The 18,648-nt window shown below is 34.6% G+C and overlaps 2 protein-coding genes across 2 annotated transcripts in view; both read left to right on the top strand.

The window, feature by feature from the left end:
* LOC111514858 (uncharacterized) overlaps positions 1 to 13,098 on the top strand; it is a 343,452-nt gene extending 330,354 nt beyond the window's left edge. The window contains exons 5-7 of the mRNA XM_074169249.1: positions 3,741 to 3,884; positions 5,682 to 5,806; positions 8,798 to 13,098. Coding sequence (XP_074025350.1) covers positions 3,741 to 3,884; positions 5,682 to 5,806; positions 8,798 to 8,889 — 361 coding nt within the window. The 3' untranslated portion in view covers positions 8,890 to 13,098. The remainder of the gene's footprint in view (positions 1 to 3,740; positions 3,885 to 5,681; positions 5,807 to 8,797) is intronic.
* A 1,698-nt stretch (positions 13,099 to 14,796) lies between these two features.
* On the top strand, positions 14,797 to 16,634 carry LOC141487567 (uncharacterized). Its single transcript, XM_074186695.1, has 3 exons — positions 14,797 to 15,035; positions 15,128 to 15,256; positions 15,319 to 16,634. Exons 1-3 carry the CDS (start codon positions 14,972 to 14,974, stop codon positions 16,632 to 16,634), a joined length of 1,509 nt encoding a protein of 502 aa, XP_074042796.1. The 5' UTR covers positions 14,797 to 14,971.
* Positions 16,635 to 18,648: the final 2,014 nt, after the last annotated feature.

Genomic DNA, 18,648 nt, shown 5'->3' with positions numbered 1-18,648 from the left:
AAATATTTCAGGAAGTATTTCAAACTCTGTTATTTTTGAGCAATACCAATCAAGCAACCAGCAATAAATATAACAACTAGTCCCACGGGCTTGTGGATTTATCATGCTGTTTGCTCTCATGGCATTGCTAAATAACAATTTTTTTGTTAGATAATGGAAATGTATCGATAAAATGTTGATGTATTCCAACATAGTTTGAATTGTTCACCCCATTCATTGAAACTGTGAGTAACCTATCTCATAATATTCAGCTAAAACCTTTTCCAGATCATGAAATATAATTTGTGTTGTTATATCATTCTGTCAAGTATCTGTTTTGTTCATCCAACATATTCCTTCAGACAATTTCTTCAAATAATTATTTTCCAAAATATTTCTTGATGTTTTGGCTGAACTATTACATGAGTATTCAATACCACTTTCATGCTCCGAAAACTTCGTCAGGTTTCAGACTCATTGTACACACATCGCTAAAATTTTTGGACCCCCTCGTAAATTGTAAAAAGAAATATAAATCATGGCTAGTTTTTTGTACATTTCATCTTTATTTCTTTTACCTGTGCTAGGCGTAGAAAAATGTTTACAAAAACAAATTCCTCTAATTCTAGATGCCAATGTTAAAAAAGTGGTTCATATCGATTCGGCGTGTTTAAGTGATTGTTGGGTTCTTCTTTGCAATTATGCCTGGCAATAGAATTTCAGTGTTCCATAGAGCAAGAATAGTGGATTTGCATGATGTGAGTCTGCCGAATCATCAAATCGCGGATAGACTACGGACTAAGGATTCCCCGCGCTTCAGTTATCCGAATAGTGCAGCGTTGGCTGGAGACGTGGAACTGGGCGTCCTAGAGTAACTAATGCAAGAGAAGATCGGTATCTAGCTGGATTTGTACGTCAGAATCGAACCATAACAGTCTCAGCAGTCCGAACTCATTCAAGAAGAACGTTTGGTTGAATACGGCGGAGACTTGCTAGAGCCAATTTGCAATCCAGGAGGCCATTAAGAGTACCCAGGCTACTTTCCAGACACATAGCCGCTCTTCTACAGTGGGCACAGAAACACAGTAACTGGCTTTTAGCTCATTGACGAAATGTCCTTTTTTCGGACGAAACCAGATTTGGTTTAGTTAGTGATAGTCGGCAACACAGAGTTTGGAGAAGTCCAAGGCGACAAGAAAGACTATCATTTGCTAGAGAAGTCATTCCATACCAAGGAGGATCAGTTAATGTTTGCATAGTCGCCGTACGCAGCTTATTATGACAGGGAATAGATATATTCGAAACATTATTGAACCCATTATTTATCCTCTCCAATTTCATTTCCATGGATGACAATGCTGAGTCTCATCGCACGAGAAGAGTACAAAAGGCACCTAAAATTGGTGCCTTTTGTACGGTGGCCAGCAAATTCACCAGACACGAATCCCATGGAGCACATGTGGGATTTCTTCAAACGAGCAATCTCAAACAGCCTCATCCGAGAACTCACACTCGCGGCCCAAGAAGAATGGAACAACATCCCAATGGATGCTCAGGCTAGTTAACACCTTAGTACAGGGGAGGACACACCGAATATTAATGCATTTTTGATTTCGCTCAAATGGTTTTCTTTTACATTTCAGACTCTGATAATCATTTTATTATGAACTATTTTTCGTTTGTATTTTTTTTCTTGTTCAGTTAAAATTAAATTCAGCTAATTGAAGTTACATAGCCAAATTGGTTATGTAACTTCTTGACTCATGATAATAGGGTCTTATTTAGATAAACATAAGGGGGTCCAAGAATTTTGGCGATGTGTATATTTTGAAGAAACCATCTTACAGTAAAAAATTAACACACTGAATGACTGTTCATATTTAATCGCCATCTTTTGCATAATCAATTTTTTCGGAGGAACAAATACATCAGAAAGGTTGTATATTATCTATAGCAGCCACAAGTGATTCTATTCAACAGTGAGGTAACGAATGCACGTAATATCGCTCACTTTACTTTTGACATTATAATATATCATAATGCGCATCCATTACACGATCTTCGATGTAACAGCATAACCATCTTTTAATTTCATAAATGTACGCCATAATGTCTGGCAAAGGCTGCTCACGAAATGTTAATGTGGTATATTTATATAAACGAGTTTCGTAACGAAGATATCTGGTAACAAATGCCACATCCTGGAAAAAATGAAAATTCACTATGCGATTTCAACAGTTGAATGAAATCGTGTATTAGTTATAGTATATACGACATAAAAACTATATAGTTACCGAAAGTCGGCAGTTTCTTTGTATGGTATGGTGAAATTTTTTTGTCTAATAATTATTTTTGTGTGGAAGGTTCAATATGGTATCAACCAGTAAATTTATCAGGCTCGGTACATTAGTCTTTCATTTAGATGTTCGGATTAACTTTTTATAGACTGTAGGTATATGAGATATGTTCAAATATGTGTGACATTCTAACCTGAAATAATAACAAGAATATTTGTATACAGGTCCGTAGCGAAAACAAAAATCAGGGGGGAAAGGGAATCCAAATTTTCCCAACCCCACCAGCAAAATTTCCCAACATTCGGAAAAATGAAAGCCGAGGGATTACTTACTACTATAATATATTAATTTTCTTACTTAGCTATCCAAAGATTGACTGAATGCTAATGCCCGTTAGGGTATGCACAAACAAAAATAAATTTTGTTAATTACACAAATAATAATGGTTGTTATTCTACCTTGGACCAAGATCCTTGGTCTCCCACCATATTCACCATGTATAGGAATATTCAATACAAATGAAAGGAAACAACACTCAAATAATATTGTGTTTTTTGTTTTCTACTATTATTTTTTCTATCTTCACGGCCCGAAATTTCCCGACTTTACCAAGTCGAAAAAACAGCGAAAAGTTGGGAATTTCGTAAAATTGTCACTTAACAATTTGTGGACTATTCATATCAACTTATTCCCAAGTTGAAAAAGCAGGGGGAGGTTCCCCTCTTCCCCCCCCCATGGCGACGGTCCTGTTTGTATATCAACAAAAGTAATTTTTGTGCAATAAATCAGAGTTTTTTATTCAATTTTTCAGAAATTTTTGCCTTTCCCAATCTGTAGAAAAAGATACTTTGCTTGCCTCCGTTTTAGGAATTGGAAAAATCAACTATATCTATTTCTATTCCTTCTCAAATTTGTGTTATTTTTGTTATCTTCTGTGTTATCCACAAACGTCAAAAGTAATTCAAAACATGAAATGAAATGTCTTTGAAACATTCGAATTTGTATGTATTTTTTACTATAAGTATATTGCAAATATATCATTTTCTATATCTTTCTTTGAAATAATTGATGGTTACCAATTTTCCAGGAAAATATGGAAAATCACAGAAATAACAGAATGGCAATACACTAATATGAGAGAATAATTTGTACTACATCAAATGTTTCAAAGTCAATCAACAACTTAGAAATATTTCATATTCAAAATGTACCTAACAAATTACCATCACAGTGCAACATCTAATCATTTTGCGTATCATCTCTAAGTATCGCCTCTACGTAATAAAGTGACATCGCAGATATGTCAATGTTACAGATGTGGTTAAAAAAATATGTTGAAAGTATGTTTTTTTTCGTATCCCAACAAACGACAACCCTCGGAAGTCTAAACTTTTGCGAGCTAAGGACTATACTCTACAAATCAAAATATATTAATAAGATAATTGAATATTACCTATTTTGCAGATATGCCCAATATTCCCATTTCAAAATATATTCAGAAGCCGATTACTATAAACTCGAAATTGATGGGTACGAAGGAAATGCAGGAGATTCCTTGAATGATCCTTGGTATGGAAGCAACAATAGTCCATTCTCAACATATAACAGGTGAGAGATCCTCGAAAAAGATGTCGTATTAGGGCCATGGCAAACTTCTTTCGATCAAATCAATCAATACTTTTGTAAAAAGTTTCGTTTGAAAGTTTTAATTCGTTTAGGTGCTCACTTCCCACTTATTTTATTGTATGTTCGAACTGATGACCACTGATGGAAAGTGCGAAACGTTCTCGCACATTCCAAAGCATTTCCGGGCTAATTCTACGGCACTCATCGACAATTACGCTGGCTGTGTTCTATTCCACCTTTTAGATGTTCCTTCAGTAGAAGATATCAAGAGGCTACAAATAAGGTGGAATTGGAGTTTATTCAATGCTGCTTCTCCATCCGTTCCAGTGTTGACGAAAATTTTGTTCTGAATAATGACGAACAAGCAAGGCAGGATGCGAAAGGATTTCGTCCTATCGAAACATCATCATATCGTTTATTTGGATCAACATTTTCCACGGCATTGAATTAGAAGAAGAGGAAATATTAATTGGTCTCCGTGGTCGCCAGATTTTTCCCCTTCTGATTTAATTTCGTCTGATTACATCTAAAATACCAGCGTGGTCCAAACAGAACTGGCTGGTATCTCAATCGCCACAAAAGAAATAACCAAGAAAAGAATTTCTGGCAAAAACATTACAATCTGCACTGATAGCAGACAAGCACTATTAGCCTTGAACAGACACCGTGTTACTTCAGGGCTAGCACTAGAGTGCCACGAAGATTTAGCCAAAGCCTCGATAGATAATAACATTATCCTGAGGTGGGTTAAAGGGCACAACAGAAGTAAAGGTAATCGCATTGCCGACTCTTTAGCCAAGGAAGCGGCTGGACTAAGAATTTTAGGACCAAGTGGCACCCACGGCCTGATGACTTCGACAATTGCGGAACTAGTCAAAAGTTACACCCATGCTGAATCTCTAAAGAGATGGGATGAAATCAAAGGATGTAATCTTGCCAGGATCACCTTGGGCGACCCGGGGAAGCTGGCGCCGAAGAAATATCTGGCGATGACCAGGAAAAATCTACGCCTCACAGTAGGATTTCTGACTGGCCACTGTCAGCTAAGGAAACACCTACATAATATGGGGCTAGTGGACACACCTCTATGCAGGATGTGTGAACAGGAAGATGAGACTGTCAGGCATGTCCTGTGCGAGTGCCCGGAATTATCGTCAATAAGATAGTGTGTGTTCGGAGAGTCTTGGCCTACACCTGCCGATATAAAGGAGATGTCTCCCAGCGACCTGTCCACCTTCCTGGAAAGGACAGGATGGACGACGACCTAGGAGGACAACTCCTCGGGAGGATGTACAATGGGTCACATGTGGCCTAAGTACGTGGGCTTACACTCACCCTCCCTACTCTACAGATACAGATACATCTAAATTAAAAGCTACAAAATACAACCACCCACTTCAAAATATTTGCATAAAAAATTTGTCGTCGGGACAGCCATCTAATCACTCTGAAGATATTTCGGAATATGCCATAACGCTTTGAATAAAATCTTCGAATCATCAATTTGAACAGGTAATTAATTTTCAAATGTCATCTTTTACAAACCTATTAGGCTGTACTTTTAAACTCAAAGACTTCTGTAAATAAAATTCTGAGGTATTTGAAAAAACATCTTCATATATTGCCTACATTTAAAAATTTAGGGAGAATAATTTTCCTCACTTGAGGGTGGAAGAAGCGGAATCAGAAATGCCGTTGAATAGAGTTGCTCCCCAATAATCGCCAGTCAATATATTTCAGCAGAATTTCACTTCATCAAATGAATGCTTCTTTTTTCAGAGATAATGACAGATCAAGTTTAAACTGTGCGTCTATGCTGAAAGGAGGATGGTGGTGGAAATCCTGCGGTAGAGGATTGAATGGTCTTTATCTAAATGATCCACAAGACCTCACAGCCAGGCAAGGTGAGTTAAACACTCGTGTTATTTTTTTAGTAACTAGACAAAATATAATAATCAGTAGCGAAGAAGAAGTTGTAGTAGCATTCGGAGAGTATTTCTCAACAAAAATTAACGAGAAAATCAGGACACATTCCCCAGGGAAAAATTCAGAAAGTTGTACTTCAATGTCAAATACTAATGCAACCATGTTTTTTGAACCAGTCACTACGGATGAAGTAAAAACAGTTATAGCCTCGTTAGACAATAAGATGACAATGATGAAGTATCCACAAGAATAACCAAAGAATGTGTGGATACATTATCTGAAGTTATAGGATATATTTTAAACTTATGTATTTTGTTTGGAGAATATCCTTATCTGCTTAAAATTGCGGTCCTTGTCCCTATACTAAAAAATGGTGACAGTAAAAATATCGACAATTATCGACACGTATCAATAATCAGTATATTCTCAAAAATGTTTGAAAAAATTATATCTGGCAGAATAAATGATTACTTGAAAACATTCAATCTAATGACAAAGTGACAACACGGGTTCAGGAAAAATCGCTCGATAGAAACTGCAACGTTCAGCTTTGTACAAGAAGTACATGATTCAATGGATGGAAAAACATTTTGGTGGGTTTATTTTTTTATTTGAGTAGAGCCTTCGATACCTTGAATATTAAATTCGTATCAGATAAGCTATTTAAGATTGGTATTCGAGGAAACATAAATCAGCTTATAATGTATCTCCTAACAAATATATATTTCCAGGCGAAACAGAATGATATAATGTCCGATAAATTCCTTGTAACAAATGGGACACCTCAAGTCAGTGTACTCTGTCCACTAATTTTTCTATTATATGTGAATGATCTATCTAATAATATAAATAACGGTGCGATATACCTTTACGCAGACGACACTTCAATTATTCTTTCAAGTAAAACAACGGAAGAAATGCATAACCTTGTAAACTCGGAATTTGATGACTGGTATTACAGGAATATTACTGGAGTTTTTTCCCAACACCAAATCGTTATTTTTAACACCTCGACACGTGTTTCGATCACCAAGTGATCATCTTCAAAGAGGAAGATTAAAACTAAGGACTAGTGCGAGCTAATCCTATTTATGCTATAAAGGTAACTCATACAGGTAAACCTTATCTATTATTTTACAATATATGTTTATATAAAACAATTTGTTTTATATAAACATATATTGTAAAATAATAGATAAGGCAAAATTGTAAAATTAATTTAGGTTGGTATGCCTGGATGGTTTACCTGTATGAGTTACCTTTATAGCATAAATAGGATTAGCTCGCACTAGTCCTTAGTTTTAATCTTCCTCTTTGAAAATGATCACTTGCTGATCGAAACACGTGTCGAGGTGTTAAAAATAACGATTTGGTGTTGGAAAAAAAACTCCAGTAATATTCATTACTACACCAAAGGTTCCAAACAGTGCATCATGGTATTACAGGAATAGACTTATAGTTAACCTGAGAAAAACTGTTTGCATAGAATTTGCAAATTCATCTCGAAGCCTACATGATTTCAATTTCATTTTCCGGAATGAATCCTTGTCAATAAAAAAATAGAAAATAATTTTTTTTTATTTTGGCAACGGTAATCTATTTTTTTGCCTATTAAGGATAACTTCACCAAAGGAAAAAATGCCAGGGTTTTAGTTTAATAATTATAGGGATTTTTATATTAACTTTCAATTCAGAAAAAGTTATTAATTAACAAATTTATAATTAACGTTAAAATTGGGATACAAATTTTTTGACTGCGGATTATTGTTTATTAATGTATCCCAACATTACAACATTACATGAATTTTTTCATTCCTTAATATTTACATTTAATATGTTTAAATAATTTTTTTTGTTTTTATGTCAGAGTGACGAAAGGCGCGCGGAAGCCAGACTATCCGCTTTTGGCTCTATTTTCAGGGCTCTGTAAAAATTATAAATAATCGAGATACAGTTTCGGGAGTCGGGACTTTTTTTACGCAAATTCATTGATCTTTTCAAATCTTTTTTCAAATTTCCAAAATTTTGAAAATTTTCCGAGATATTAAAAAAAAACTAAAGCGCCATTTTTTTTCACTTAATTGTTTATAACTTTTTTAATTTTCATCGGCGCGTTTTCGGACCGTTCTTTTAACTTTCTAGGCAAAAATACGAATCGAATGACACCTTGGTCGTAATTTTTGGATTGAAAAATGTTACAAAAAAAAGTACATGTGAACTAGACTATCAGCTTAGTTCGAGGAATGATACTCTGACGGAATTCGATTTTCAATTATCGGAAATCATCGACTTTATATTGATAATATACACTACCTTGCACTGACGAGTGGCCAAACAGCCCGAAACCGGTCTGCAAGTGTGTTCCAATAATTGAAAATCTGTTGCGTGCATTTTATCGCCAACCCTCATATGCAGGAATAACTTTTGTGAAGAATCCTGCACTGACACCTGTCGGATATAATCCAACGCCCTTCTTGGTATTAGCCAGGGGAGTAGTTGTTTTCTGATAGGTTTCAGTCCATTAACCTACTGTGTAAGGAGTTGAGACTGGCCTGAACGAATTGTTCTTAGATAATTTGACAAATAAAATTATCAAATCCCGAAATATGAAGGTATTTCATCAGTGATAAACCACTCGGGAAAGTTGTAATACAGTCTAGAACGAGGACCTGTCTAGGAAACGCAATTGATTCATGTGTGGAGAAACTAACCTCACACGTAAATCAGCGGAAATATTCTCGATCAGCCAAGCGGCCTTGGAAGCTCTTGACTCTCGCTTTGTTGCCTTCCAGGTCGCACTAGCCTGAAAGGACCAGAACTCATCAGCAGAAGAGTGGCTTAAATATGGTCCCGAACCTGAAATTTTCTTAGTGCGGATGAGGATCGATGACTACCTCACCTGTATCCGCCAATATAACATGCTTTTCTACGCAATCTGATATAAATAATGTATGCGTCTCTTTTTTCAGGTATAGTTTGGTTCCGTTGGAAAGGATGGGATTACACATTGAAGAAATCTGTAATGATGATCAAACCAAGGAGTTTCGTCGGTGGTACCTAGTTTAAATTCAAACTGAAGTAGCCAATTTATAATCACCGGTGAACTCATCCTCATTTCGTCGTTAAACATTCATCGATCATAAAATTATTTATTTCAGACAAAATCCTCAACACAGAGTTTACCTACTTTTTACCTCATAGGAATAGGCAACGTTTCATTTCGATTGAGCTGTGTCTGATTTTTTTGTGCTTTGTAATGATTTTTCACTGATACATTTGAAAGATTCGAAATTGTTCATAACTTTTTGTTTCTAAGAAACAACAAGAACTATATTTATCTGAATTGCACTATTTTTGATTTGCTCATCAAAATTTAGATTTCTACGACGTTTCGTATGTACAGTGTGTATCGGCCACATAGAATAAATTTGTATTCACAGAAACGCTCAGATTCGTCTGTTAGTGTAGTTTTAGTTTCGCATTTTTTTCAACAAAAAATTTTTATACAGGATGAGTGTACCTAATAATAGTGGCAAACACCAACTTTTCCATTTCAAGTATAGTATTCTGTATATCATTCAGTTTTTGAATTCCTCAAAAACATTCTAGACATAGCCTAGACCTAGACATAACTTCAAAATTTTTCCTGAAAAATTAAAAATATTGAAAATTATTGAAAAAGTTACCATGAAAAAGAAATTATTTTGAAAATATTTTTTTGTAGAGGAGACAATGCTTCTTACTGTTTTTTGTGTATTGTCTTCTGCAATCTGAAACATAAACAAAGTTAAATCAATAGAGAATCTTCTGAAGTATAATAATGAAGAGTTCGCTCGAAACGTTACTAATTAATAAAAACCATTGAAGAATTCATTTAGTCAGTAACAGAAAATGAAATTTCTATACACAACTTTTTTATGTCAACGTTTCGGAATTATTCCTTTTCCGTTTTCAGAACCCAAAAAATTAACTACGCCTCACTTGCAGAAATATTTTCTTTGACACACGTCAAAAAACACACCTAAAAACTAATAAGTATTGTTATATAATATTTATTTTTTGATAATGTAAAAACAATCATGGCAATCAGGAGACAATGAAAGTGTTTGAATGTCTTACCAATATCTTGAACTTATAATAGAAATTTCTACAACATATCAGATGCGATCGATCAAATCCCTATCGACATCTTGAATCAGCTACGTTGAGGAGTTCATTTTTATATACAAACATTTCGACATGTCCCCATAAAAAAGTCTAATGACGTCAGATCACGGTATCGTACTGGCCATTTAACCACTAAAGTAAACATTTTTCTTCTATTTTATATCAGTAAAAGTTAGCGTTGAAATAGTGTATCTCACTATCACTATCAAGACCTGAATTGGAAATAAGTATGTTTTGAGTGTGTTTGTTGTGTGTTTTGTAGCCAATCTGAAAATAATCAAAATTTCCGAAACAATTGAAGATAGATTTAGCTTGTCAGATGTAGAGAAGAGCTTTCTGAATTCCGTTATGGTCCCGTCTACTAGATGTGCGTTCATTGGAAGACTATGAAAACGAGAGATAGAGAGAGATAATTCTCAAATCACTTCCTAGATTTGACAAGCTGTATAAGATATTGTACTTCAAATATCTTCCAAAGAATCAATGAATTGAATAATATACAGAGTAATGCATTCAAAAAATTAGTATTAGCCACTGTTACACATACTACAAGTTTTTGTTGAAAAATACGCGACTAAAAATACCAATCGTCTTTTTCGAGTGCTTTTTGAAAATGCCACTTTTAATAATTATACACTTGATTCTATTCAGCTCATTGCACAGCGTATATCAACAAAATTGGACACACATCACTACAGAAACGTGAATAGAGAAAGTTTCAACATCACCGGTAACAAATTTCTGGAAGTTGGTATCACAAATAAATAAAAATTCATCTAAATAGTCTGTACTCATATTTCAAATAGGTATATTATTTTTCGAACACAATATGAAGTATTCACCACTATCATACATATTTTCAGAAATTTGTTACTGAACGTTTATGAATGTTATAAGTTAAGTTACCAGTAACCCCCTCCCCCCCAGTTGAATTAGATAAATCGATACAGAAATAAGAACCTATATAGATAATTTTTATCAGTACATAGTTATGATATTGAACTAATAATAATAGCGATGTATGCAGTGGCGCAAAGTGTTTCGTAAAACAACAGAAAACTATGCAATAATAATGATTGAAATGTTTGTTTCGTGTATTTAAGCATCTAGTGAAAATTAACTGATACAATTTACTGTAATATTTACACTAAACAATTTTCACAAAACATCGACACATGTTTCACTATATGATAGCAAGCAAAAAAGCTATGTATATAAAACACGTTTCTTCAAGTATCGGCCATTTCTATCCAATTTCAAAAAAATTGTATTGCCATACAGTTTAAGTCCGGCCGTACACGGACCACATATTTGCAGTTGAGGCAACCACAACATTGTGTCCACGTTGACTGCACTTCGTGGTTGACACAACCACATTTTTGTGCTCGATTTGAAGTCATATAAACCGCACTTGCAGTTGAGGCAACTGACATCTATATTTTGTGGTGTCAGATTTTAGTGCCAGTTTCAATATGGATTTCGAAGAAGAACCACTACTACTTCTTATTTTGGGGAGAAGGAGAAGATTTAGGAATGTACGATCGTTTTGGGTACATCCACTTCTGGTTGCGCGACAATAGGAAGGAAATTTTTATATTTTGTTTGAAGGTGGGTGACAATGTTTCGTGGTGCAATTTCATCAGTTTGGACTTCCATTGTCTAATATGATAGAAATTAATTTGAAATTCCTGAAAGAATCTGTAAAGAAATCAAAAAGGTTAGCAAAAAAAAACAATTTTATTAAGTAAAAAACTGAAATAGCATACAAGCAACAACCGGTAAACTCCGGCAAGACGGAAAAAATGTTTTAATTACTTCGGAATATCCAATAGTTCTTATGATGAATTAATTAGAATTTTGAAATCAAAAATTGAACGCTGTGAGACCAATATGAGAAAAAGTACACGACGGTGTACGCGGTTGGGTATGATTGCAAGTTTGCGGTTAGTGTACGGCGAATGTCGCGATGACATCTCGGCGGAGATCAGCAGCAAGTTGACTGCAGACGCCCGTTTTGACTTTCGTGAACGCCCGTGTACGTGTAGTACAGTATTCCTTATGGGCGGCTTGAGTTCGCTGGAACGCGACTGCAATTGTGTGGTCGATCCGACCGCAAAATGTGGCTCGTGTATGGGCTCTCTAACTTCTATTTACTGTCGTTTCTATAGAAGTTTTTTTTTGATCTATCAAAGTTTAATTGGGACGTTCCACAACGATTGATTCTTGGAACACGCCCAAATCTTGTTTATATCAGTTTCAAAGCTCCAATTGAATATTAATTGGGATAGTATGAAATATTTCGAAGTTATCTGTATTCATGAGAAATTAATTCAAATGAAAAATGAGGAATTTGTTGCTGGGGAAATATTTGATGATTTCGATCACATCGATCTAAGTTACATATAAACCCATTCAAATATTTCAGTTTTACTTTCAAAATAATATTGACCAACTCAATCAATTAGGCTAGATATTTTTCCAATCCAAAAGATAATGAAGTCAAACACAATATAGACAAAAACAATATATCAGGATACTTGAATAAAATCTTTTATTGAATTGTCAAAACTTTCCACAATTCATGACAAAAATAAGTTTGAAGTCAATTCAGCATTGTTCAAATTTTTTCATTTAAACGATGATAGATCATCTTAAAAAAATCATAGTTCCATTTGAAATGAAAGAATAATAATTACTATAGTGTCAAATTGAGAAGTATCAAAAAACATTTCAGGCATTATGTGAGTGTACTTTTTACTATGACATCAAACATCCGACTAACATTTCAGAAGATAAATCCGATGATTATAAATTGGGACCATGCCCTAAATCATTTATTTAAAGCAAATATGAGACATATGGAAAAAGACTGTGACTTATCGGAAATTGTAATTGCTTATTATTTCATCGATAAGTTTGTATGTAAGTTGTAAATTTTCTACGAGGCTAACGGGACATGATTTGCAATGTTCATAGTGACATGGAAACATCTTTCAGTAGATAAATGTACCTTTTTAGCATCAATATGATTGTTTTGTAAATAATATATTTTTCAGAGTTGTATAAATATATTTTAATAAAGTAAGTTAGATTATTCAAATAATATGTGTTGTTTTATTTCTGAAATAAACTGTTGGTTTTGTATTTTTGTGGTGAGATGGAATGGTCTGAACACTGATATTTTTTCAAGAGAATTAATAGTTTTATAATTCGAATAGGGCCGATGCAACCAAGTGTTCCACCCTATGTAAAAGATCATGATTGCGGTACTCATTGTCTCAACTGCTCGCGAAACGTAATTTAATTGATAAAAAAACCTGATGGATCAATAATTGATATTTAGAACGATTTTTTTTAAATTGTAATCTTTCACGAAGGTCGTCCAAGGTCAAACGACATCCTGTATAGAAACTATATAAACGTTTTGATGACTGATAGAGCCGCTACTGCTCCGTCAAATCTTTTCATTTTGGAAAGACTGCAAAACAAACTTCTTAGGATGCTGGTGAATGCTCCATGGTTCGTGCGGTCCGCAGAGTATTGAAGCTATACGGCAGTCCATTCAGTCGAGGAATCAGAGAGTTTTCGAGTCAGCGGAAACTCATGATAACTCATTAGTTAGGGAAGCTGTAGATTATACTATAGACGACCCCTACGATACAGAAGGCCCCGTCGCTCGGTTGATTGAAGGTCCCACGGCGTCTGTTAAAATGAACAGTTTGTTCGTCAAATACCCCAGTCAGGAAGGGGTACACAAGGCCAGGACGGCATAGAGGTCATTGATATTAATGTCGTCACCAAAAAACACCTTCAGTTATGAACCACTCGTTCTCCTGACGAAAGACAGTTGAAAGGGTAAGGGAAAAAATTTCCAACCTGAAGAAAATGAACATGACATATATGAGTATAGATACACTACGTGTTGAATAATGACATCAAATGGTAAACTGGTAGGTAAGATCTGTAAAGCTGAATGTAAAATATGTATTTCAATTTATCATATTATAGAGTTGGTAGGTAACATCTTTAAAGTTAAATGTAAAATATGTATTTCAGTTTATCATATTATAGAGTTTGTTGTGACATTCAGTGCATTCATTAATGACGAAAACCCCACGTAGCAAAGTCAGAAAAAATACATGTGCTTCTAATGTGCTTTTTCTATATCATCCATTGTCCAAGAAATACAACCAATGTAAAATTGATGTAACTTTAATAACAACCGCAAACTTCAATCGAGAATGCCTAAAGTCATTTACAATCATCAAACATCATACTAAGACCATACTAAAAAAAAGTTGGTAAGTATACTTGATAAACACCAAAACAATGATGGGCGTATCCAGGCCAGAGATTCACAAAAATCCGTATCTATAACGATATTATTCACAGATTACAACTACATTGTGATCTGTGATACTATTCTGCCGTGTGAAGGTAAAGGGCAGTAAGTAACACTTTTGCCAAAAATCAGATATTGATGTTGCATACCTAAGCAGTAACTGCGCTAACTCCACACATGGTTTGGTATACATTTACGAATCAACTTAGGCCATAAATCGTAAGGCAAACGGCAGTAACTGACGATTTGGCACCACAGTGTTATGGTAATAGGCAGTATCTAACATAATAATACATTACTGCTGTTTACCTACACAGTTACTCCTAAGATAATTTCAAATGTGAATGTAAAAAGCAGTATCTACTTTCTTCATTTGTTACTGCCTTTTACCTCTACTTTTGTATATGTTGTTTGTATTATTTCAAGACACGAGGAAGTATTTTACCAGATATGCTTTTGTTCTAAACGTCACATGACACGTTTTGTCCTCGCATGAATTTGCGCAGGCTTCAACTTTACTGTGGTAGTTAGTTGCTCTCAGTTTCTTGGCGTGCGTAGACATGCGAGAACTTGCTCGGTACGCCAACTAACATTTTGAAATATACTTTGTGTTTATCAAGAAGTTTCAAATAAAATGTCACGGGGCAAATATTTAGTTTCTTTGGCAACAGATAATCGAACGGAAGTATTAGCTCAAGGTATGTATATTATTGAAATGAAGTAAATAGAATATTTTATTGGATTATTTAGACATGTTCATACAGAAATCCAATATAATTTTATATTTTAGACCTTACAACACCGGACTCAAGAACTTTAGCTAATGAAGTTCAAAACAAAGAAGAAATAGATGAACCTATTATTATTCAAACAACTACTACTGAAGCATTTTCTTATGAGACAGCATCTTATCACAGAGGTAAGCACATGATTTTTTAATGAATGTGATTCAAACTATAAATAATGACTTCGTTATTTCAGAACTTTTACAAACATCGGCTAAAAATGCACAAAACGATGAAGAAATTGGTGAAATTACTGGATACTCTGACGATTCAATTGTTGATCCGAATTATCAACAATCTGAGAGCTCAGAAGATAATACAAGTTGCGAAGCTAATGAACATGAAAACATGAATAATGAAATAATCTGTACCCGAAAAAAGAGAAGACTAAGGAAAAATTCAGAGAGGAGGGAAAGGGATAAGAACAGTCATCAATTAAGGAGCCCATGTGCATGCAAGAAGAGATGTGTGGAAAAAATAAATGAACAGAGAAGAGTAGCCATTTGGAATGAATTCTATAAAATGGATTACAATACAAGAAGATCTTGGGTACATGGTCGAATTGAACAAAAAGGTAAAGCACGTTCAACAACGAAGGTGGAAGTACGGAAGAGAAGTAGATCTTTGATGTATACGTTACCTGATGAAAACGCACATTCTCAGACTATATGCAAAAAATTTTTTTTGAGAACTCTTGGCTATGACGAAAAAAATGATAAATTCATTACAACGGTTTTTAAAAATTTGGCACCGGATAGCATAACCCCAAATAGAGACAGACGAGGATTAGCAGCACCGAAAAATAAGTGTAATCGTGAAATTCTGCAACAACATATTTCATCCTTTCATCCATGTATAAGTCACTACCGAAGAGAACATGCTCCTAACCGTTTGTATCTACCTCACGATATCACAATTAGAAGTATGCATGCTGATTATCTTCAGAAATTTCCGCAAAATAAAATTAGCTATTACACATATCGGAAAGTAGTGTCTGACATGAACATAAGCTTTACAAAATTAGGAAATGAGGAGTGCGACCACTGCATGATGCAGATTCAGCATATTAAATCGCATAATGAGGCAACAGCCACAGTAGTAGAAGTAGACGAAAATCTTAAAAATGCAGAAGGTTCTAATGAATATGAAACAACACACAGAAATAGTACTGGTAAAACTGCTATTACTGATCTGAATCTGTCAGCTCTGGAATCTTCAACTACTAAATTTCGAGCCTCTTGTACAACATGTATGAAATGGTTACAGCATATTGAATTTGCCAAATTAAGAAGAGTAGAGTACAGGAAAGATGTGGCAAGGAAAAAGATAGAAACCGAAGCAGTGAGGAGTGTAGACTTGCAAAAAGTAATAATGCTGCCAAGGATTCCCGCAAGCCAAAAAACATTTTTTACAAGAAGAATTGTAGTTTTTCATCTAACATTTGCATCAATGACAGATGTGAAGAGTAGAGACTCATCAGAGACGAAAAAATATAGCAGTTTTATGGCATGAAGCTGTGGCTGGTAGGAAGAAAGAAGAAATTGCATCTGCACATTATAAAGCTTTAGTTGAAGAAAGAGATTACCTTAAAGTGATGTATTGGACAGACAACTGCTCTGCCCAAAATAAAAATTGGTGCTTATACACCATGTTTGTCACAATTATAAATTCAAATGTAATAGCCGCGTCTGAAATTACCATCAAGTATTTTGAGGCTGGCCACACATTCATGAGTGCGGATTCTGTTCATCACGGGGTGGAACAGAGCATGAAAACTACAAACAAAGGTAACATTTATGACTTCAACGATTTTGTCAAGGCCGTAGAAAATTCCAATGGGAGAAAAATGAACGCAATATGTTTGACAAATGATGATGTTTTGAACTGGAAGCCTGGAGATTCAAAAGCCAAATCCAAACAAAAAGATAGACCTTTACTCTGCGATATATATGTGGTTCAGTTCAGACGAGGGAGCCGATTATTATTTTATAAAAACAATATTGATGACGAAAAGTTTAAAGAATATAATTTTCTTAAAGTAAATTTCAAACTAGAAATTCCCAATAAACTACGGGATAATTCTAGAGGTGTCTCTACACGAAAGAAACAAGGCATAATTTCGCAACTATGTCCCCTCATGCCTGAAAACAGACGACAGTTCTGGCTTTCATTGAGAGAAGCTGATGTAGAAGATTTGATAGATAACGACGATTAATTTGTTAATAATATAGGTACCTACTGATTGTTTTCTTTTAGTGTCATGTCAATGTTTTTTTGCTTTGCTTTATAATAAACTGCTTGATTCATTTTGTATTTGTTTTATTCATGGAGCCGATATTATTTACATGAATCTGAAATATTACTTACTTTTACTGTTTCGAATATCATTTTTTTATTGCACTACTTTTAGGCAAACAGCAGTAACTGCTGATTTCTCCACAAAAGCCAAAGTAAGAGAATTTTCTCTTTTGTGAAAAAATAATACATATTCAATAACGATATTCAATGTCTTTTTATTTGAAATCAAAATAAAAATAAATTGCGTAGAACAAAAAAGACTAAAATGACAATATCTCGAAATCATTATCATTGCACTTACTGCTTTTTACTTTCACACGGCAGTATTGTAATACTTCTCTTCATTTCACTCCTAAAATATCTAACGTCAAAGTGGATTACTCTCAGTCCTGATCCAAAATTCGAACAACGGACTGAAAACAGTGAAATGATTCGATGGAGTAAACATCTGAACGCACCTTTTGTTCCATGCGCCCAAAGCTATTATTTTTTGCCGATATTAAGTGTTTTTTGGTTGGCTTAATGCGCCTGAATTAATCGAAGCAAAAGTCAATAACATAGAGAGAGAGAATTTTTTCCTGGCGGTTAGTCGGATTCCAGCATGTATTTAAAAACGATTCGTAATGACGTCATTAAGCTTCGCCAGAACGGATCTGGCGGCTTCTGCCGAATCAATGACCTGTGTAGGTAGCTCTTATACATGTCTTCACCAAGCCATTTTGCAATCAAGCTGGAAATTTCTCCTATTTCATTCAACCCCAAATGTTGGTTAATACATTTTCCTCTCGAATATTTCAAAAATAATTAGTCACTTTTTGAATGATACGGCCGTTGTAATTTATATGCTTGCGCTATATCTCAATACAGGTAATCAGAATTTGAAACAGTAAAAGTTCTTGCGCAATAGGTATTTTAAAAATCAATATAGATCCAGCATATTCAATGGCATCAATAGTTATATGTAATAATTCTCACGTTTCTTATCGCACCATTCACAAAATTGGTCATTTGTTTTCTCATATACTAACTACTAACTTGGATTTTACCGGTAACATATTATATACTATTACATTTGCTTTCTTAGATATATCTTATGGGATATCACTACCATTATTACAATCAACAGCCATCTTCTTGAAAATAACTTGAATTTGAAGCAACTACAAGCAAACACAAACACGCGACCTGCCAACTAACCGTTTCTATAGTAAAGGCACAGAAAGACCAC

The sequence above is a fragment of the Leptinotarsa decemlineata genome, unplaced genomic scaffold (assembly GCF_025532065.1).
Source record: "Leptinotarsa decemlineata unplaced genomic scaffold, Ldec_3_MD MMD2_P_RNA_scaffold_11, whole genome shotgun sequence".
In the NCBI taxonomy this organism is placed as follows: Eukaryota; Metazoa; Arthropoda; class Insecta; order Coleoptera; family Chrysomelidae; genus Leptinotarsa; species Leptinotarsa decemlineata.
Note: the sequence above shows the minus strand (reverse complement) of the source record. Positions and strands in the feature narration are given on the sequence as shown.